Genomic DNA, 15,522 nt, shown 5'->3' with positions numbered 1-15,522 from the left:
TTAAGCATATGTCAAAAAGTAAGTAATTAAAATAACTCTTTTTTTAAAATCAAATTGTGTAACATTGTAAATTAAATTTTGTAAAATTTACTATGTGACAATCACCATGGCTTAGCCGACTCTTAAGACAATGGATTGACAGTGTAGGTTCATATTTTGTGCTTACATTTTCTGGCTGTGTCTGCTTAATTGAATTTAAGATAACATGTTATAGTAGACATTTATTTTTTTTTCTTTTTAAACGGAAATGGTATGTCATAAGATCATTGCTGAAATGAGAAATGTTGTGTACTTATTGTTATACAAGTGTACTATCCATTGGAGTGTCTTTTTCCCTATTATTGTTGTCTATTTTGGGCTCTTATTCTGTTCACCGTTAATCAAGTGTTTAAAACTGAAGGCTAAGTAAATTTCTTTTTCTAACTTATGATCATTTTGTTAATCTGAGGTCTTCCATTTTTAATTTAAGAGAAGAAAAAAAAAAGAAAAGAAAGAATATCTATGAATAAACACTAAGCTGTTGACGACTATTTTCCTCATTTTCACAAAAGCGTTTGTATGACAATTATATGACCCTTTTCTGATACAATTTGTAATACAATTAATTGAGTGTATCATTCTGTAAATTTATAAAACTTGTATTAATCCAGTAAAAATTCTGTTTGCACGCGCTCAGACCAATACAGTTGGGAATGAAGTTTTCCGTGCATTGAAGTGTTAGACTGAAGTAAATGATATGATAAAACTTTTATTGAGCATATATGATATAAACTTATCAAAATGTGTTTATAAAAATCACTTTGGAAAAATTCAGACTTCTGGTGAATAGGCGACAAATTAAATTTTATAAAATATTATCAAAATTAAAAAAAAAAAATATTAAGTGGACTCTTGATACATGTAATTTACTTAATTATACCTTTCCTAAGCGTTTTAGTTATGGGCGGTGACTGGGTATATACCCTTCTCTTGTTGATATAAATTCGAACCTTTCGGAAATAAATAAGTTCCATATGTTGAAGTGCAGACAAAAATTTCCAAGAGACATATTGAGCATACAGAGTGCTGGGTAAAAAGATAAACAGTCTGATTAGGGGAAATGTGATATTGACTCATTTCTTATTTATAATCGGTGAATTCATTCTTCATATATGTATTCAACTTTTTAAATCTATTTTCTTCTTCACCGCAGATTATTTCCTGAAGCGTGTCCAGACTAACCAACGGAGCTTATGATTTAAACACCCTGTACATTGCTCGACTGCACAGTGCCAACATTAAACTCTATTGATTGCCGGGGCACAGATCGAGAGGACTGGATATTTTGAAATATGTTCTGACTGACACGCTGGAAAGAAGTCGTCCATGAATGGAATTAAGTCGTGAAACGACAGGAGACGAAGTTCGTTAGTAGGTTCTCCACGTGGAATCAATCCTCATCCCTTTCGAAACAGGTAAATACTTCTTCCCTAAAGATAAAACGTATTTGTAGTCGATGTTATAAATAGTGCGTAGTAAAAACGCCCCTAAAACTGGGGTATTGATAGTGAAGGCCCTGTGTGTAGATAAATGCGTTAGGCGTGTAATCAAAATCTGTAAATGTGTACATGCCGAAATTCTCTCCATTTATTGGTATAATTATGGAGTTACCGTTCATAATTGCTGCTTGTTTTGACCTGTTTACAAACCTCATGTAATGCCAGTGCTTGTCGCACGTGTAGGTGCTCATGTGTATAAATAAATAATTGTGATTGCCAGCACACGTGTAAACAACTGGTAGTACACAAATGTTTCTTCTTCATTGAAAGATTTCCTTTTTCAGGGGACACCGTTTGAGGACGTCAATAATCAATACCGCTCTGTTGCTCGTATACAAAGGCAAATTGTTCCACGGAAGTGATCAGAAAGTCACTATCATGATTACAACTCTAAGTTAACAGAATAATGAGAATTAGTTTAAATGCTTATAGGCGGATCTCAGGTATAGCGCTTGAAGTTAAAGATAAAATGAACAGGGAAGGAAATATAGTATTTTTTTTTAAAAAAAAATGTTATTAAATGTTAATGAATTGAAATGGTGTGAAAAATTAACAATGTACAGGCACGTAGTACGTACCATCGTCAAAAAGTCGTCAAGAGGGTGTGGGGCCCCATCACCCCCTTCTAAGTGATCTATAAAGACTGTTATTTATTTGTTAAACATAAACCTGAGCCGCATCTTATCAGTGCTGTTATGATATGATTAATACAGAAAGAAAAAAAAACTTTTTGGATTTGTACCACTTATGTACTTACATGAAAAAAGTGTTTTCTAAGGGCATTGTTGGAAAATTTACCAATGGTAATATATTTGTATGTAATGGCGTGAATGGATTTGAATTTAATGTATACAAGGCAAAGAAAGACAACTTTCAATGTTTTAGAACCACTGTCTAAGTTATGACCTTATTGAAAGTCATCGCCCTAAGGAGTGATTATCATTCTGGCTCACTGGTTAGGTAACATTTGATCCCTGACTTTTTAGCCCCACCCTAACCCAAAATTTGAAAACAGGGCTTTACATTTATTGCATGCAGATCCGATAAAAGGATCTGTCCCAATTGAAAATTGACTCTTCCCAAAATTAAGGTAACAATTCCCAAATGACAGATTGAATTTTCAAGTTCGTTTTATCAAAAATCTTGAATATGGAGATTATATAGAGGTGCGCAGAGAGTATAAACCTACGATTTATCAGTCTCGATCTACTCTAAAACATAAGGAATCAATATTTCCAAATTTGCCACTTTTTCCCTGTTCAAAATTCACTATTGAGAGTGAATACAGTACCCTGTACCTGTCAGGTCTAAAAAGCTCTGAAATTTTATGTTTAAATATATGTACAAGTTTTAATCTACGTGATATACTCTACCTGAACCACCGCTCTCTATCAGTGTGCAGCTAACTTTTAGAACGTGCCCAGTGGTACCCATCTCGACTACAATGAAAGTCTGACCGTACAGAAATCTCTTGGTCAGTAATGACCATTTTTTCAGTGTTGACTTTTTGTTAAATTTAGTCTAAATATGCTGTCGATCTTGCATAACTGGTTACTGCAGAGCGAAAGGCAGCACTGAACTTGGGGAAAAACATTGCCAATAGGGGCCCTGGGCCACAATGCTCATCTACATGTAGATCACCTTTAATTCGCATTCTGAAAAGGAACATTTAAAAAGTAAAAGCTATCTGGGGATGCTGGCAAATGGGGGTCTGTTATCAGTTTGTCAAATTTGTCTTGTATTCTTCTTTGTTAAATTCTTTTACCCAAGGATACCCCCTTTAAACGATGATGGTCCAGTGGTTCTGGAGAAAAAGTCGAAATAGTGAAGATCACACAATACGAAAACAGACAGAAAGGCTCGCTGGACACTCTTCGATCGGAAAACTCACTTGATTCTCTAGTTTTGGTGAACTAAAATCAGTATACTAATAACAACATTCAAAAATGAATAAAATCAATAAATTATGTTCAGGAGTTACATGTATGTTAGGATTTGGATATTTTGTAGGCATTTTGAGGTCTGGAATACCATTGTCTGAAACACCATTTGTATCTTAAAATATCAATATTATCTCATTTAAACATTTATATGTTCATTAAAAATATTTTCCATTTTACAGACTACTAATCATATCGGGATGCTAAACCGGCGGCGTAGTAGAAGATATCTCCGTAACTTCATATTTTTTGTTGTTGCGGTAGCGGCCACTGTCTATTTCAACATTCAATTCAACTGGCCGGTGTTTCACGTGTTCAGAAATAAAAACATACTCGCTCCTTGTATTTTGCCAAAGTATGACATCTATGATCCCCAGTTAGACCGATTTTTCTGGAGCCAAGTTCCACTTAAGTGCGAAACATGGGAGAATCTGGTGTTCATTGATTCTGATGGTATTCTGCACGTCAACGAAACCGCCATATCAAGAAGTGGACACGGTCACGTGACCTGCAAGTATGGAAAAATACAACTCCACGGAGATTACAAAGTCAGCATTGGAAATTTAGTCGAATTTAAACAGCCCGAGTATATTGATACGGATTTCATCAACGTACAGTGTTTTAATGATGATGATAAACAAATTTACGACAACCTGCACATGCATGTTGATATTAAAAGCATAAAGAAACAGAGACAAATTGGAACAGAAAGTAAGGATCAATTAAGTGTTTATTTGTTCGGAATTGACTCCATGTCGAGACTCATCACCGAAAGAAAAATGCCAAAAACTATGAAATATTTACGAGAAGAACTTGATGCATATGTTTTCAAAGGATACACTAAAGTGGCAGATAACTCTTATCCTAATCTACTTCCGGTTTTTACGGGTTTGAAAGCATATACAAAAGAAGTGCCCCCTGGAATAGAAAATATTCCATTTATATGGAAGAACTTTACTCGAAAAGGTTATATAGATCTCAAGTCAGAGGACCATCCAGGGCTTGCCTGTTTTCAGGGATTTAATGACCCTCCAGTCACACACTATCTGCGGCCATTTTTTATGGCCATGGAGAAAATTGTCAGTCCTCGCAGTGCCCTGAACAATGCCTATATGTTTGTTCAACACAGAAACTTTTTGCAAAATAGTGCCTCTCCGATGTGTTTTGGGAACCAGCTAAAACATAAATACGTTATGGATTACACTCGGCGTTTTGTTGAAACATACGGATCTCATTTAAAATTTGCATGGTCGTGGATTAACGAAATTACGCATGACTTTATAAATATTGTTGAACTGGCGGATGAGGATGTTCTTGGGTATTTTAAATGGTTAAAGGAAAGCAAAAGATTAGAAAATGCTGTACTGATTTTTTTCGGTGATCACGGCCCAAGGTACAGCGAGATGCAGAACACTGCTGTTGGAAGGATATCAAACCTTCTTCCACTGTTTACAATGGTGCTTCCTGATCATATAAAATCCCGGTTTCCTCATATACACAGAAATGCTAAGACAAATATCAATAGATTATCAACACACTATGACTTTTTTGAAACACTTAAAGATATTTTGAATTCAGATTTTGCTGAAAAACCACCAATAGACGACACTGCCATTCCGAGAGGAATCAGTTTGTTTCGAGAAATTCCGACGAGTAGGAGCTGTAAAAGCGCAGACATTTCAGAACATTATTGTCCTTGTTACTCATCTAAGGAAATATCTCCACAAGACGAAAGAGTGCAGACTGTTGCAAACTTCGTTGTTGATAAAATCAACACAATCCTACAAGAGATTCCAGGCAGATGTGCTAAATTGTCCCTTGACTCAATTGAAAAAGCCTCTTTAGTATATGCTGATATGGAAAGGGACTCAGGAGCCGAAAGCTATTTTTCATTTAGGAGTTATTTATGGTCAATCAAGGAAAAAACTCGTATTCTTGTAACTCTGAAAACTAAGCCTGGTGGGGCACAATTTGAAACGACTGTTGAATATCGTGGTAAAAGAAATATAAAACTTTTAGGTGATATAAACAGAACTAATAAATATGGCGACCAAGCCAAATGTATCAAATTTGAAGAGAAATTTTACAGATTGTACTGTTTGTGCTTGTGATTTTGAATCAACCGATGTATTAAATCAAAACAAGTTGTGTCGATTTTTTTTTCTTTCAATTTTATACCGTACATATCATACGCACAGAACATAAAAATGAATACATGTATATATATATATATATATATATATATATATATATATATATATATATATATATATATATATATTGTATTAAAGCTGAACACGACTCGTAAATAGGCATACGCCATTTTCGATATTACCATCTACGATATCAGCACCGGGGTATACTCTTCGCATTCGTTACACTTGCTTTATTGTCACGGGTATCGGCGTGGAATGGCAACCCGTGTTCGTGCTGGTTATTTTGCATTACCTTTGTTTACATTTTATTGCAGTAACGTGCATTTGTGTTTGTTTGTATACTGCACTGACCTGTACAACTATTGTAAGTTTCTTTGGTATTTTATTCTCCTGCGTTTTGATTAGAAGAAGTACACAGTTATTTTTTGTCGCTACCAAGTGCTATATAGCATACGTCCGTCTACACCGGTGGCGATTGATTACACTGAACAGTGACTAAGTGAGCGGCTTTATATAGGGGCCCTCAGATATAGCGAGAGACCAATCGAATATACAGACACATTCCTTTTACGAATCGTGTTCAGCTTTAAAATGTGCCAAGTGGCTCAGTGTAGACGAAATACAATGTACATGCATCTGATCTTGTTTTCATCCGCAAAGATACCTTTCAAAGATGAAGCAATATTCCAGAATAGTCACTCAAACTTTGCTCAGTCGTAATAATTAGTGTATTTTTGTAACACCTCATGAATTGAATCAGATCCAAAAAATCGATCGTTTTTATTGGTCACATTTAAAATATATGACTACGAGTCCACAGTCATCATTATTCACACATTTCGATTTTAATTAAAATTTAGGCAAAAGTCCTACAACCATATTCAACCATTAAACTGGTGCCATGACCAGGATACATTTATATAATTATTTATCATTAGAATATTGTCATAAGAATGACGATTTATCAAGAAGACAGGCATCAACTTGTGTTTGCATTATCGGAAAACTTCACTTTTTTGTTCTCCAGAGTGTCGTAAGTCGCATTCCCTAGACTAATATGGCTATAATCGCCCTCTGAAGTCACTGTGTTAGAAGATGATGTTATAGCACTGTATGCAGTACTGTTGTCAGACACATGACTGTAGGTTGGATCATATTCTAACTGGAGCTGGAACTTGGCCTGTCCGGACCTATTTAAATGATCGTATTCCTCATCATGAACGACCCAGTCCAAATCTTCTTGTAGCTCCGTGTATCTCTGCGTCGCTAAAGATTCCTTTTTATTTGGTCTACAGCAATTAAAGCAGTCCGAGTTTTGACAAAAATGTTTTCTGCAAAATGGTGATATAGTAGTGTTAACTATACGGCATTATGATTTTTGAAGGAAGGTTTTAAACACTGATGGTACCAGATATTTGTGTTTAGCAACATTTCGAAAAGAAGATGGGTGAACATGACGAGCGAAAAGCCTATAGTGGGACAAACATGAAGGTGAAAAATTAAATCTCAATTATATAAAAATTTTCCTTGATATTTCATCTAACATTAAATTATACTTTATGTAAAATCTCTACAATCGGCAATAATCTCACAAAGATTGAAATTATTTGCTTATGAAATATTATGCACACACTAAAGAGGGCAAAAAGAGTCATTTTCTCATATTATAACACTATTTTTCGATATGAGTGGGTCTTCGCTCCATTTTTTGACAGTTAATCCTCTAAGTTTGCATAAAAATATACATTTTTTGGTTACCAAAAATATGAAGTAAAGACCCACTATACCTTAAAAATATACTTTTATGACATAACATTCGTACCTTTTCGAGAAATACTTGAAGTCCATTAAGTCAAGGGGCATATTACAAACATATGATTTAAATGCCACTATTCATCAGGACTTGTGTAGTCTAGTGGTTAGCGTGCTAGTCTCGAAAGAAAATGATTCTCAGGAATTTTTATTGCCAGGGTTCGAACCCCACGAATACCACATTATTTATTCTAATATAAGAATAAATTTTTCCGAGAAAATTTTCCCCAGAAAAGTTTTGTATATTATAATTTCATAAATTTCAATAATGAGAACTTTACTCTAAATACTAAATTCACAAATTGAACATGGTTTTTACATATCTGAAGCTATAGGCTTTCTGCACGCTATGTTCGCCCATCTCCTTTATTCCAATAGAAATGGGGGGGGGGGGACTTGCCTTGGTGTTCTTGATACAGCATGCTTACTCCTTAGAAAGATGATCAGAGATATCGTCATGACAACAAGCAGTAATAGAAATCCCCCAGAAATTATCCAGAAGGTTTGTCTCGATTTAGTAGAGACTGATTTCTCCGCCACTACAAATATTTAATCATTGTTACTTAAGCTATGATAGTAGGGAATTTCAGAAAATATTGATTACAAAGCCAATTTCGTTTAGCTACATATTATAGAGTATCTTCTCTCAAATACTACTCCTTTAAGAAATAAGATTTGAACGGGCAAAAAGGTATATATCTGTTTTTAATCAGAACTTTTGAAAATCACAAGTATCAACAAATGAAAATTCTACCTGTCCCAACAAATTTTTGTTACTCATTTCTGTCAGTTTGACTTTTTAAAAAAATTCTAATGAAGATTTTTTTGGAACCTCATTTTAATCCTTAACAATTTTACACTTGCTGAAGTGAAAACAAATTTTATCTTTGTATACACTTTTGTCTAATTAATGCAATTTCACACTCTCTGTTTATCAGCTCTTATTACATCTACCCAAACTTATACCTGGCTTTCTCTTGGAAATACAAGCACCAGTCTCGTGATGACATTGGTCGTCTGCTGAACAGTTGCAGAAGTTGGCACAATGTCTCCCAAAGGTTCCTCGAGGACATTCTGAAGAAATAAATTGTCAGTAATAAGCAGCGTGACATGCATTTCTTTTTTTTCTAATTTCAATGTAAGAAAAAAATTAACAATACGAAATGCTAAAATATGAAATACCACACCTTTAGAACATTTTGGACCTGTCCATCCGTCTTTACATTGACATCTAGATGTATTCGCAACGCAGCAAGTACTGTCCGGCGATATACACTCACAGACATCTACAAAACACAAACCAAAACAGAATCTCTGTCAAGAACTATAGGTAAATGGAATTCAGGGGAAACCACAAGTACAACAAGGTGGAGGGCAACATTTGAGACAGTATTTTACCTCTGCACTTTTCCTTTGCAAACCAACTTTCAGAATGACAAGTGTGGTTGTGGTTGGGTAAGCATTTGCAGGAATCATACAAGGTGTGACAGTTAGCGGTACCTCTTTCATGGCAAACACATCCTACACGACAGAAAAAAAAGGTTTTATTAAAAACACTCTTAGATTTCTGTATAATTACCTTTGTTTGTTATCTATTTTGAAATGAGCAAGAAAAACATGACTGTACATGGGATACATGATGCAAGTTTGCATACTAGTCAACTAGCTTTAGCTACTTCGGTTGATGCTATTAAAAATGTCCTTTCTTTTCTGCATTAAAATATTTCTGATCACCCAACCTATATCATACAATATCTCTTATTAACAAAAAAAGTAATATTTGACGTGATTTATCATATCACAGTAAGACTAGTGACTTAGGTGTACATACGTGAGACACATTCTCCCGTCACCGGATTACAGATCTCGGCATCTGTACAGTTACAAGTCTGATTGCATCCTTTACCAAATGTTCCAGTGGCACAAACTAAAGCATATATAACGGCGAATAAATATAAAATAGTTTCTAAAAAAATTTTTTTCCAACTTTGGGAAATTTTGGTTTTCACTTTACGAACATACTAGGAAATGGTGAAGTTTGACCTTTTAAAGACATGTTTTTATTTAATTGTTTTTAATTATACGAACATAATTTGTATACTATTATAGATATTATAATTAGACTGAAACCTCTGTGACACTTCTTCCCTGTGAATCCTGCTTCGCAAATACACTCTCCGTTAACAGCATCACATCCGGTGGAATGTTTGCATGAGCAATTCTTGCTGCAATCAGGGCCAAATTTAAACAGAGGACATTCTGAAACAAACTTTATAGCTTCAAGTATAATCTAACATTTTTGCTTTTCAGTCTTTCTAAATATCTTAAAAGTAGAGGAACAATATAGTCAAGGGACTTTAGGTGTTTGAGTCACCTTCGGTACAGTTTCTTCCCGTTCTGCCAGCCATGCATCTGCATAAGCCATTCATGCGATCACACGTTTGGTTGATACTGCACGTACAGTTACCCTGACAGTTTTGTCCATATTTTGTAGAATTACACTCTAAAATACAAATTGGTATAAGTATGATTAATTCTAAAATACATTCTCTAGCATTCTTTAAATACCTTATACTATGGTCCAATGGCATACCAAATGTAAATGTAGTTTTCATATGCAGATACAGTTAAATAACACACTTTCTTGGTGTCAAATTTTCGTGGTTTCAAGGAAAACTATGGGTTGGTGGGGATTTGATTTCATGGATGAAGACTTGTTGAGTAGTTATGTACATGATTTTTTTTTTATTTTGTGGTGAGCATGCATTTGTTGGTCTCTTTATACCTCTAAAACAACAAGAATAAAACCACAACGAAAATAAGTGGTTTCACAGTATATAGAATTAGAGCTTTCAAATTGATATCATTGCTGTATTTATTAAGATGGATGTATCTAAATATTTACTATAAAATATTATACTGATACTTTCTGTTTACCCTTGTCGCAGAATTCTCCTGTCCATCCTGGAGATGTACAATTACAAGCGCCATCTAGTGGACTGCAGGTGGCGTTGTTCTGACAGAGACACTCGCGATCGCAGTAGGAACCAAACCACCCATCAGGACACACTATAGAATTATATATAATTTTATATATCTTTATTTATTTTGTGTGCTTTTCTGACCTGGGATGTAAAAAAACCAAGGCACATGTGGACGCTAAACATATATATATATATATATATATATATATATATATATATATATTGGAATGACCTTGTTTCACATATATATGAAAAATTTGAAATGACCTTGTTTCAAAGCAGAAAATTTGGGTGATAATGATAATTATTTATAGAACCTAATTTAAAGATCATTACAGCGAGCGCAGCGAGCGGCGCGAAGTGCCGCTCGTCACTGCGAGCTGCCTGGGCAAATGAAAGAGAAAATTCGTACTTTGCACATTGATCCAAATGAATTTTTTTCCGCAGTAACTCTGGACACACAATGCATCGCTTGTTAAAGCTACGTTCTCGCGAGAATAACAACAAAAGTTCAACAAAAAAATAAACTTGCCTTGATTTAATGGATATATTGCAGATAAAATAGTAAATAAAACGTTCTTCATTAAAATCAGCACTGTTCAGGCTTCGGTTTGGTATTGCAACCTAAATACGACGTCATGTGACGTCAGAGTCTAGATGTACCAAATGTCACATGCGGTTTGAAGAGACGGGTCTAAAAATACAGTTTATAAACAATACACTCATCTGAAAACAGCGAAAAGGTATCTGCGCTCGCCCTAACGGTTGCACCGTCAACATATTATTTATGCGTTTTGAGATAATATATAAAAATTTTGACGTGGACAGACTATAGGGACTTGAATCAATAGTTCAACTAAACAAAACGTCAATAAAGTTCAAATCGGACAATATCAGTGCAACTTATGACGATGTTCCGATGAATAATGATAAGTCATCCCCTGATCGTACCTTGGTCACAATTACTTCCGGTCCAGCCTGGAAGACACGTGCAGTTTCCGGTGTCGATATCACAGTCCTGGTATGCATGGTTAGAACAGTTACATTTGTACTGACATTGCTCCCCATACATATTTTCTGTACATGCTGAGAAAAAAAAGATAAATTATTAAGAACAAGTTATGTCTAAAAGATTTACGTTTTGATTTTTTTTTTAAAATTTCATGACTATAAGTTCATATCGGGAACACTTTGTTTGTCTCACCTCTTAAACAAGTTCCATTGGCTAATTCCTGGTAACCAGGGCAACATACAGGTAAATTCTGAGATTTATAAACTATCCGTGACATTTGTCGGGGACAAAGATAATACCTAATTAAAAAGAGAGAGAGAAAGTGGATTTCTTCACAATAATCAAAAATAAAAACAAGGAAATGTTTAAATGGCATCAAATCCTATCTTAGCTCTACCTTGTGTACGTCCGACATCTTCTGCTGAGGAACCAACCATTACAGACTTGTTCATAGTGAGGACAGGACGTGTATCCCTCATAAATCTCTACACGGGTGTATCTGCCAAATTTATATAAATTTAACATGGCGATCGAAAATTAGTTAGGGAGTAACTAATACATGTGTGTGCAATTAACGAGATATACGCTCTTAATAAAAAACTTTGGAATGAATCATTTTATGAAAATGAACCGGGATTAGAAGGGGTTGTCATCAAGATCATTGTTAGGATAAGAATTTGTCTATTTTGGTTTTTATTCCAGGAATATTTTTTATTTCCAAAGAAGCAAAAAAAAAAAAAACTTCTTTATTTGACAAATTAATTTGGCTAAATTTATCAGCTTCTTAGAAATGGACGCTTGGGTCATTCAATACCGTTCGATAATTGAATAACAATAACCACACAAGTGGACATCACCTAATAATTAACTTACGTATATCGTTCTGTACACGTTTTATCGGTCATGTTAGTCCGTACTGAATTGATAAGATCCATCACAAACAAACCACAGACAAACACACCAACCAGTCGAAATATCCCCATCTATATGTCATCAAATAAGATAAAACTCTGGAGAAAGAGATGGATATATTGTATGTAGTGATGTATTAAGATCTCGGGGATCGTGATGGCACAATGATACCACTACTGATGAAAGTGAGTATTTCCGCATGATTTCCTCTTGACCACCATCCTTGTTTACAAACAATTGTCGGTCCTTAACTTATATTTCTATACTAGGGTTACCGCAGGGTTTGATATTGAAGTGAATACTCAGGGCTCAGGGATGTTATACTTGTATTTTATCTATATAAGAGTTTATAAATCTTTATAGAGAAATGAGATGTCTATGTCATTTACTGGAAGAAACTTTATTTTCGAAGGTAGAACAAGACACAGTTATATATCGTTTTAGATGTTAATTGAGATTTTTAATTATATAAATTTAATTTTGAATTCTGAATTTGTAAGTAACGCATTAGTAGGTTTTAATTTACAGTCATTCAGCGTCAGAGATCGAGATTGAATGACCAAAACTTTTCGAATTCTGAAATTGTATAAAAATTATTTTTATTATTATAATAATAACGTCAAGTTTTGTAGTAAGTTACGGCGTATGATACATATATAAGTAATAATGAACATACAAGTATATATTTAGTGAGAATGATGTTGTAGAATTATTTTATTTAATAAATGAAAAAAGAACATGGGCGAACAAGGCGTGCGAAATGGTTACAGCTTCAAGAGTGTAAAATCCAATTGTTTAAGTATTTAGATTCAAAGCTCTAATTTTTGAGAGGCATGGAAATCATGCATAATTAACAAACAAGACTTTTCTTCGGAAATTTTTCACGGTAAACATTATTCACTGCTTTAAAAATCCGGTCTTCTTGGGATTTGAACCCAATCTATAAAGTGAGTATCAGTTTTTTTTTTCTTAGAGGCTTTAGAAAAATGAAAAAGTTTCGTTATGCTTGAGATTTAATTTTCACTGTCTTATTTGTATTTATCGATCTATGTGTTTCTTCTATGCTTATTCGCCCATCTTCTTTATTAATGATTTTACAAAATTAGATTTTGATTTAGTTTCATTTTTCGAGGGTTGTCACATTTATGAATCTGCCATATTGTAATTTTACATCTACTGCCACCCGGTAAATTAAAAAAAAATACAAAATGACAATATGACTTTACAAGGTTATCTTTTAAAGAGAAAGGTAAGCTACCTCTGTAGCCATCATAAAACACCGAAGTAGATATCTGAACCAAATATAGTCTTGGTATCATAAGACCTAAGTTACCGTCACTTTTTGTACATTTAATCATTTATGTACATATTATACAACAAAACATGAACCTTCAGATCATATGTATTTTCAGATGATAAAACGAAATTGACATGGTACAGTTTATCTACAGAATTTATTACCAGAATGGCCTACTGTGAAGTCGAACATGCGTATTCCAGTAAAAAAAGAGTAAGGTAGGTAAATATGGCATGTCAAACGTTGCAATATTCTTTCTTTTCCATTTGTTTTGTATCACTTTCCATTTGTTTAAATTTTATTTGTATTGTATAATTTTTCATTTGTATTGTACAATTTTCCATTTGTATTGTATAATTTTTATTTGGATTCTATGATTTTCCATTTGGATTCTATAATTTTCCATTTGGATTGTATAACATTTATTTGTATTCTTTATTTTCCATTTGTATTGTATAATTTTTATTTGGATTCTATATTTTCCATTTGCATTGTATTATTTACAAAGTATATTGTATAATTTCTTATTTGTATGCGATAATTTTTCATTTGAATTGTATCCGAGGATTGTTTCGTTACGAAGGATTTCATTGGTCAAGTTTTAGTCTGTGGTGTTCAAAACGAGCGAGATGTTCAGGTGCCCAACTCAAACTTAGTCTGATATCCTTCCCAGAATTCCGTTCGCGCACTCTTATGTGCATGCTAGGAGGCGACCATTTGATTGGGGGGGGGGCAAATTTTGTCGAATCCGATTATTAATCCCCTACCGGTGAAACCGGAGGGGACTACAGGTTTCCTCTGAGTCTGTCCGTCCGTCTGTCTAGCTGTCCGTCTGTCTGTCCCTCTATCTGTCTGTCAGTCTGTCCCACTTGGTTTTCCGCACTTTTTTCCTAAACGCTTGCACATATTGAGCTGATTTTTGGTATGTCATTGTATCTTGATGAGTTACAGATGAAGTTTGCATTCGTTCCGCCTCATTGATTTTTGACAGAATTACGGCCTTTTCAATTTTTAAGGGTTTTCCTCGATTTTTTCTAAACACTTGCAGATATTGAGCTGATTTTTGGTATGTGCCTTTACCTTGATTACTTATAGATCAAGTTTGCATTTCGTTACGCTTCAATGATTTTTGACAGAATTATGGCATTTTCAATTTTTAACGGGAACCAGATTACACTTGCGGTAGGGGACTAGTATTGCTAATGCAATACTCTCAGAATGCTTGTTTATTTCCAATATGACCAGAGACAAGGAGAAAAAGGAAAAGAAGAAAATCTGCCCAAACCCGAAAACTCACTTTCTTGAAGGTGGGGTGGGGTGTAAGTACCACCACTCAAGATCATATTATTTATTTTCTCAGTCAACATTTCTAGGGACAGATAATTCATTTGCCATCTGCTTGCACTCCCTTTTTAGAATCAAATGATCGTTCTCTAACATGCATGCAAATACATACGATCCCAGTTTGCTTTGAGCACCCGGAACATCGTTTTCAACACGATACAGGCTAAAACTTGACCAATGAAATCCTTCGTAACGAAACAAATAAACAATCCTTCGATACAATACAAATGAAAAAACATCGCATACAAATAAGAACTTTTACAATACAAATAAGAAATTATACAATGCATATGGAAAATTATAGAATACAAATAAAAATTATATAATACAAATGAAAAAGCATACAATACAAATAGAAAAATATAGAATACAAATAAAAATTATACAATACAAATGAAAAATTATACAATACAAATAGAAAATTATAGAGCGGAAATAGAACAGAAATTAGCACAAAATTTCCCGGGTGCGGGAAATTTAAATTAATATTATTTGTATACAATGTAGTTTTGTTTAAATACGAGCGC

The 15,522-nt window shown here is 34.2% G+C and overlaps 2 protein-coding genes across 3 annotated transcripts; one reads left to right on the top strand and one right to left on the bottom strand.

Moving 5' to 3' along the window:
- Positions 1 to 1,283: 1,283 nt before the first annotated feature.
- On the top strand, positions 1,284 to 5,626 carry LOC133187957 (uncharacterized). Of its 2 annotated transcripts, XM_061323353.1 has the most exons (3): positions 1,284 to 1,454; positions 1,823 to 1,981; positions 3,661 to 5,626. In XM_061323353.1, exons 2-3 carry the CDS (start codon positions 1,961 to 1,963, stop codon positions 5,587 to 5,589), a joined length of 1,950 nt encoding a protein of 649 aa, XP_061179337.1. In that variant the 5' UTR covers positions 1,284 to 1,454; positions 1,823 to 1,960; the 3' UTR covers positions 5,590 to 5,626. The 2 variants fall into 2 exon arrangements, with proteins under 2 accessions (XP_061179337.1, XP_061179343.1); XM_061323359.1 differs by lacking the exon at positions 1,823 to 1,981 and having other exon boundaries at positions 1,285 to 1,454.
- A 697-nt stretch (positions 5,627 to 6,323) lies between these two features.
- LOC133187945 (multiple epidermal growth factor-like domains protein 10) lies at positions 6,324 to 12,427 on the bottom strand. The gene is made up of 13 exons (XM_061323344.1): positions 12,316 to 12,427; positions 11,840 to 11,941; positions 11,635 to 11,741; positions 11,382 to 11,516; positions 10,384 to 10,515; positions 9,821 to 9,949; positions 9,577 to 9,705; positions 9,278 to 9,373; positions 8,845 to 8,967; positions 8,634 to 8,732; positions 8,413 to 8,520; positions 7,847 to 7,985; positions 6,324 to 6,965 (listed from the first exon to the last, which is right to left on the bottom strand). The coding sequence occupies exons 1-13, from the start codon at positions 12,423 to 12,425 to the stop codon at positions 6,614 to 6,616; spliced, it is 1,761 nt and encodes a 586-aa protein (XP_061179328.1). The 5' UTR covers positions 12,426 to 12,427; the 3' UTR covers positions 6,324 to 6,613.
- Positions 12,428 to 15,522: the final 3,095 nt, after the last annotated feature.

Source organism: Saccostrea echinata, unplaced genomic scaffold, assembly GCF_033153115.1.
Source record: "Saccostrea echinata isolate AGI-Se365-2 ecotype Australia unplaced genomic scaffold, CSIRO_AGI_Sech_v1 ptg000001l, whole genome shotgun sequence".
NCBI classification, from domain to species: Eukaryota; Metazoa; Mollusca; class Bivalvia; order Ostreida; family Ostreidae; genus Saccostrea; species Saccostrea echinata.
Note: the sequence above shows the minus strand (reverse complement) of the source record. Positions and strands in the feature narration are given on the sequence as shown.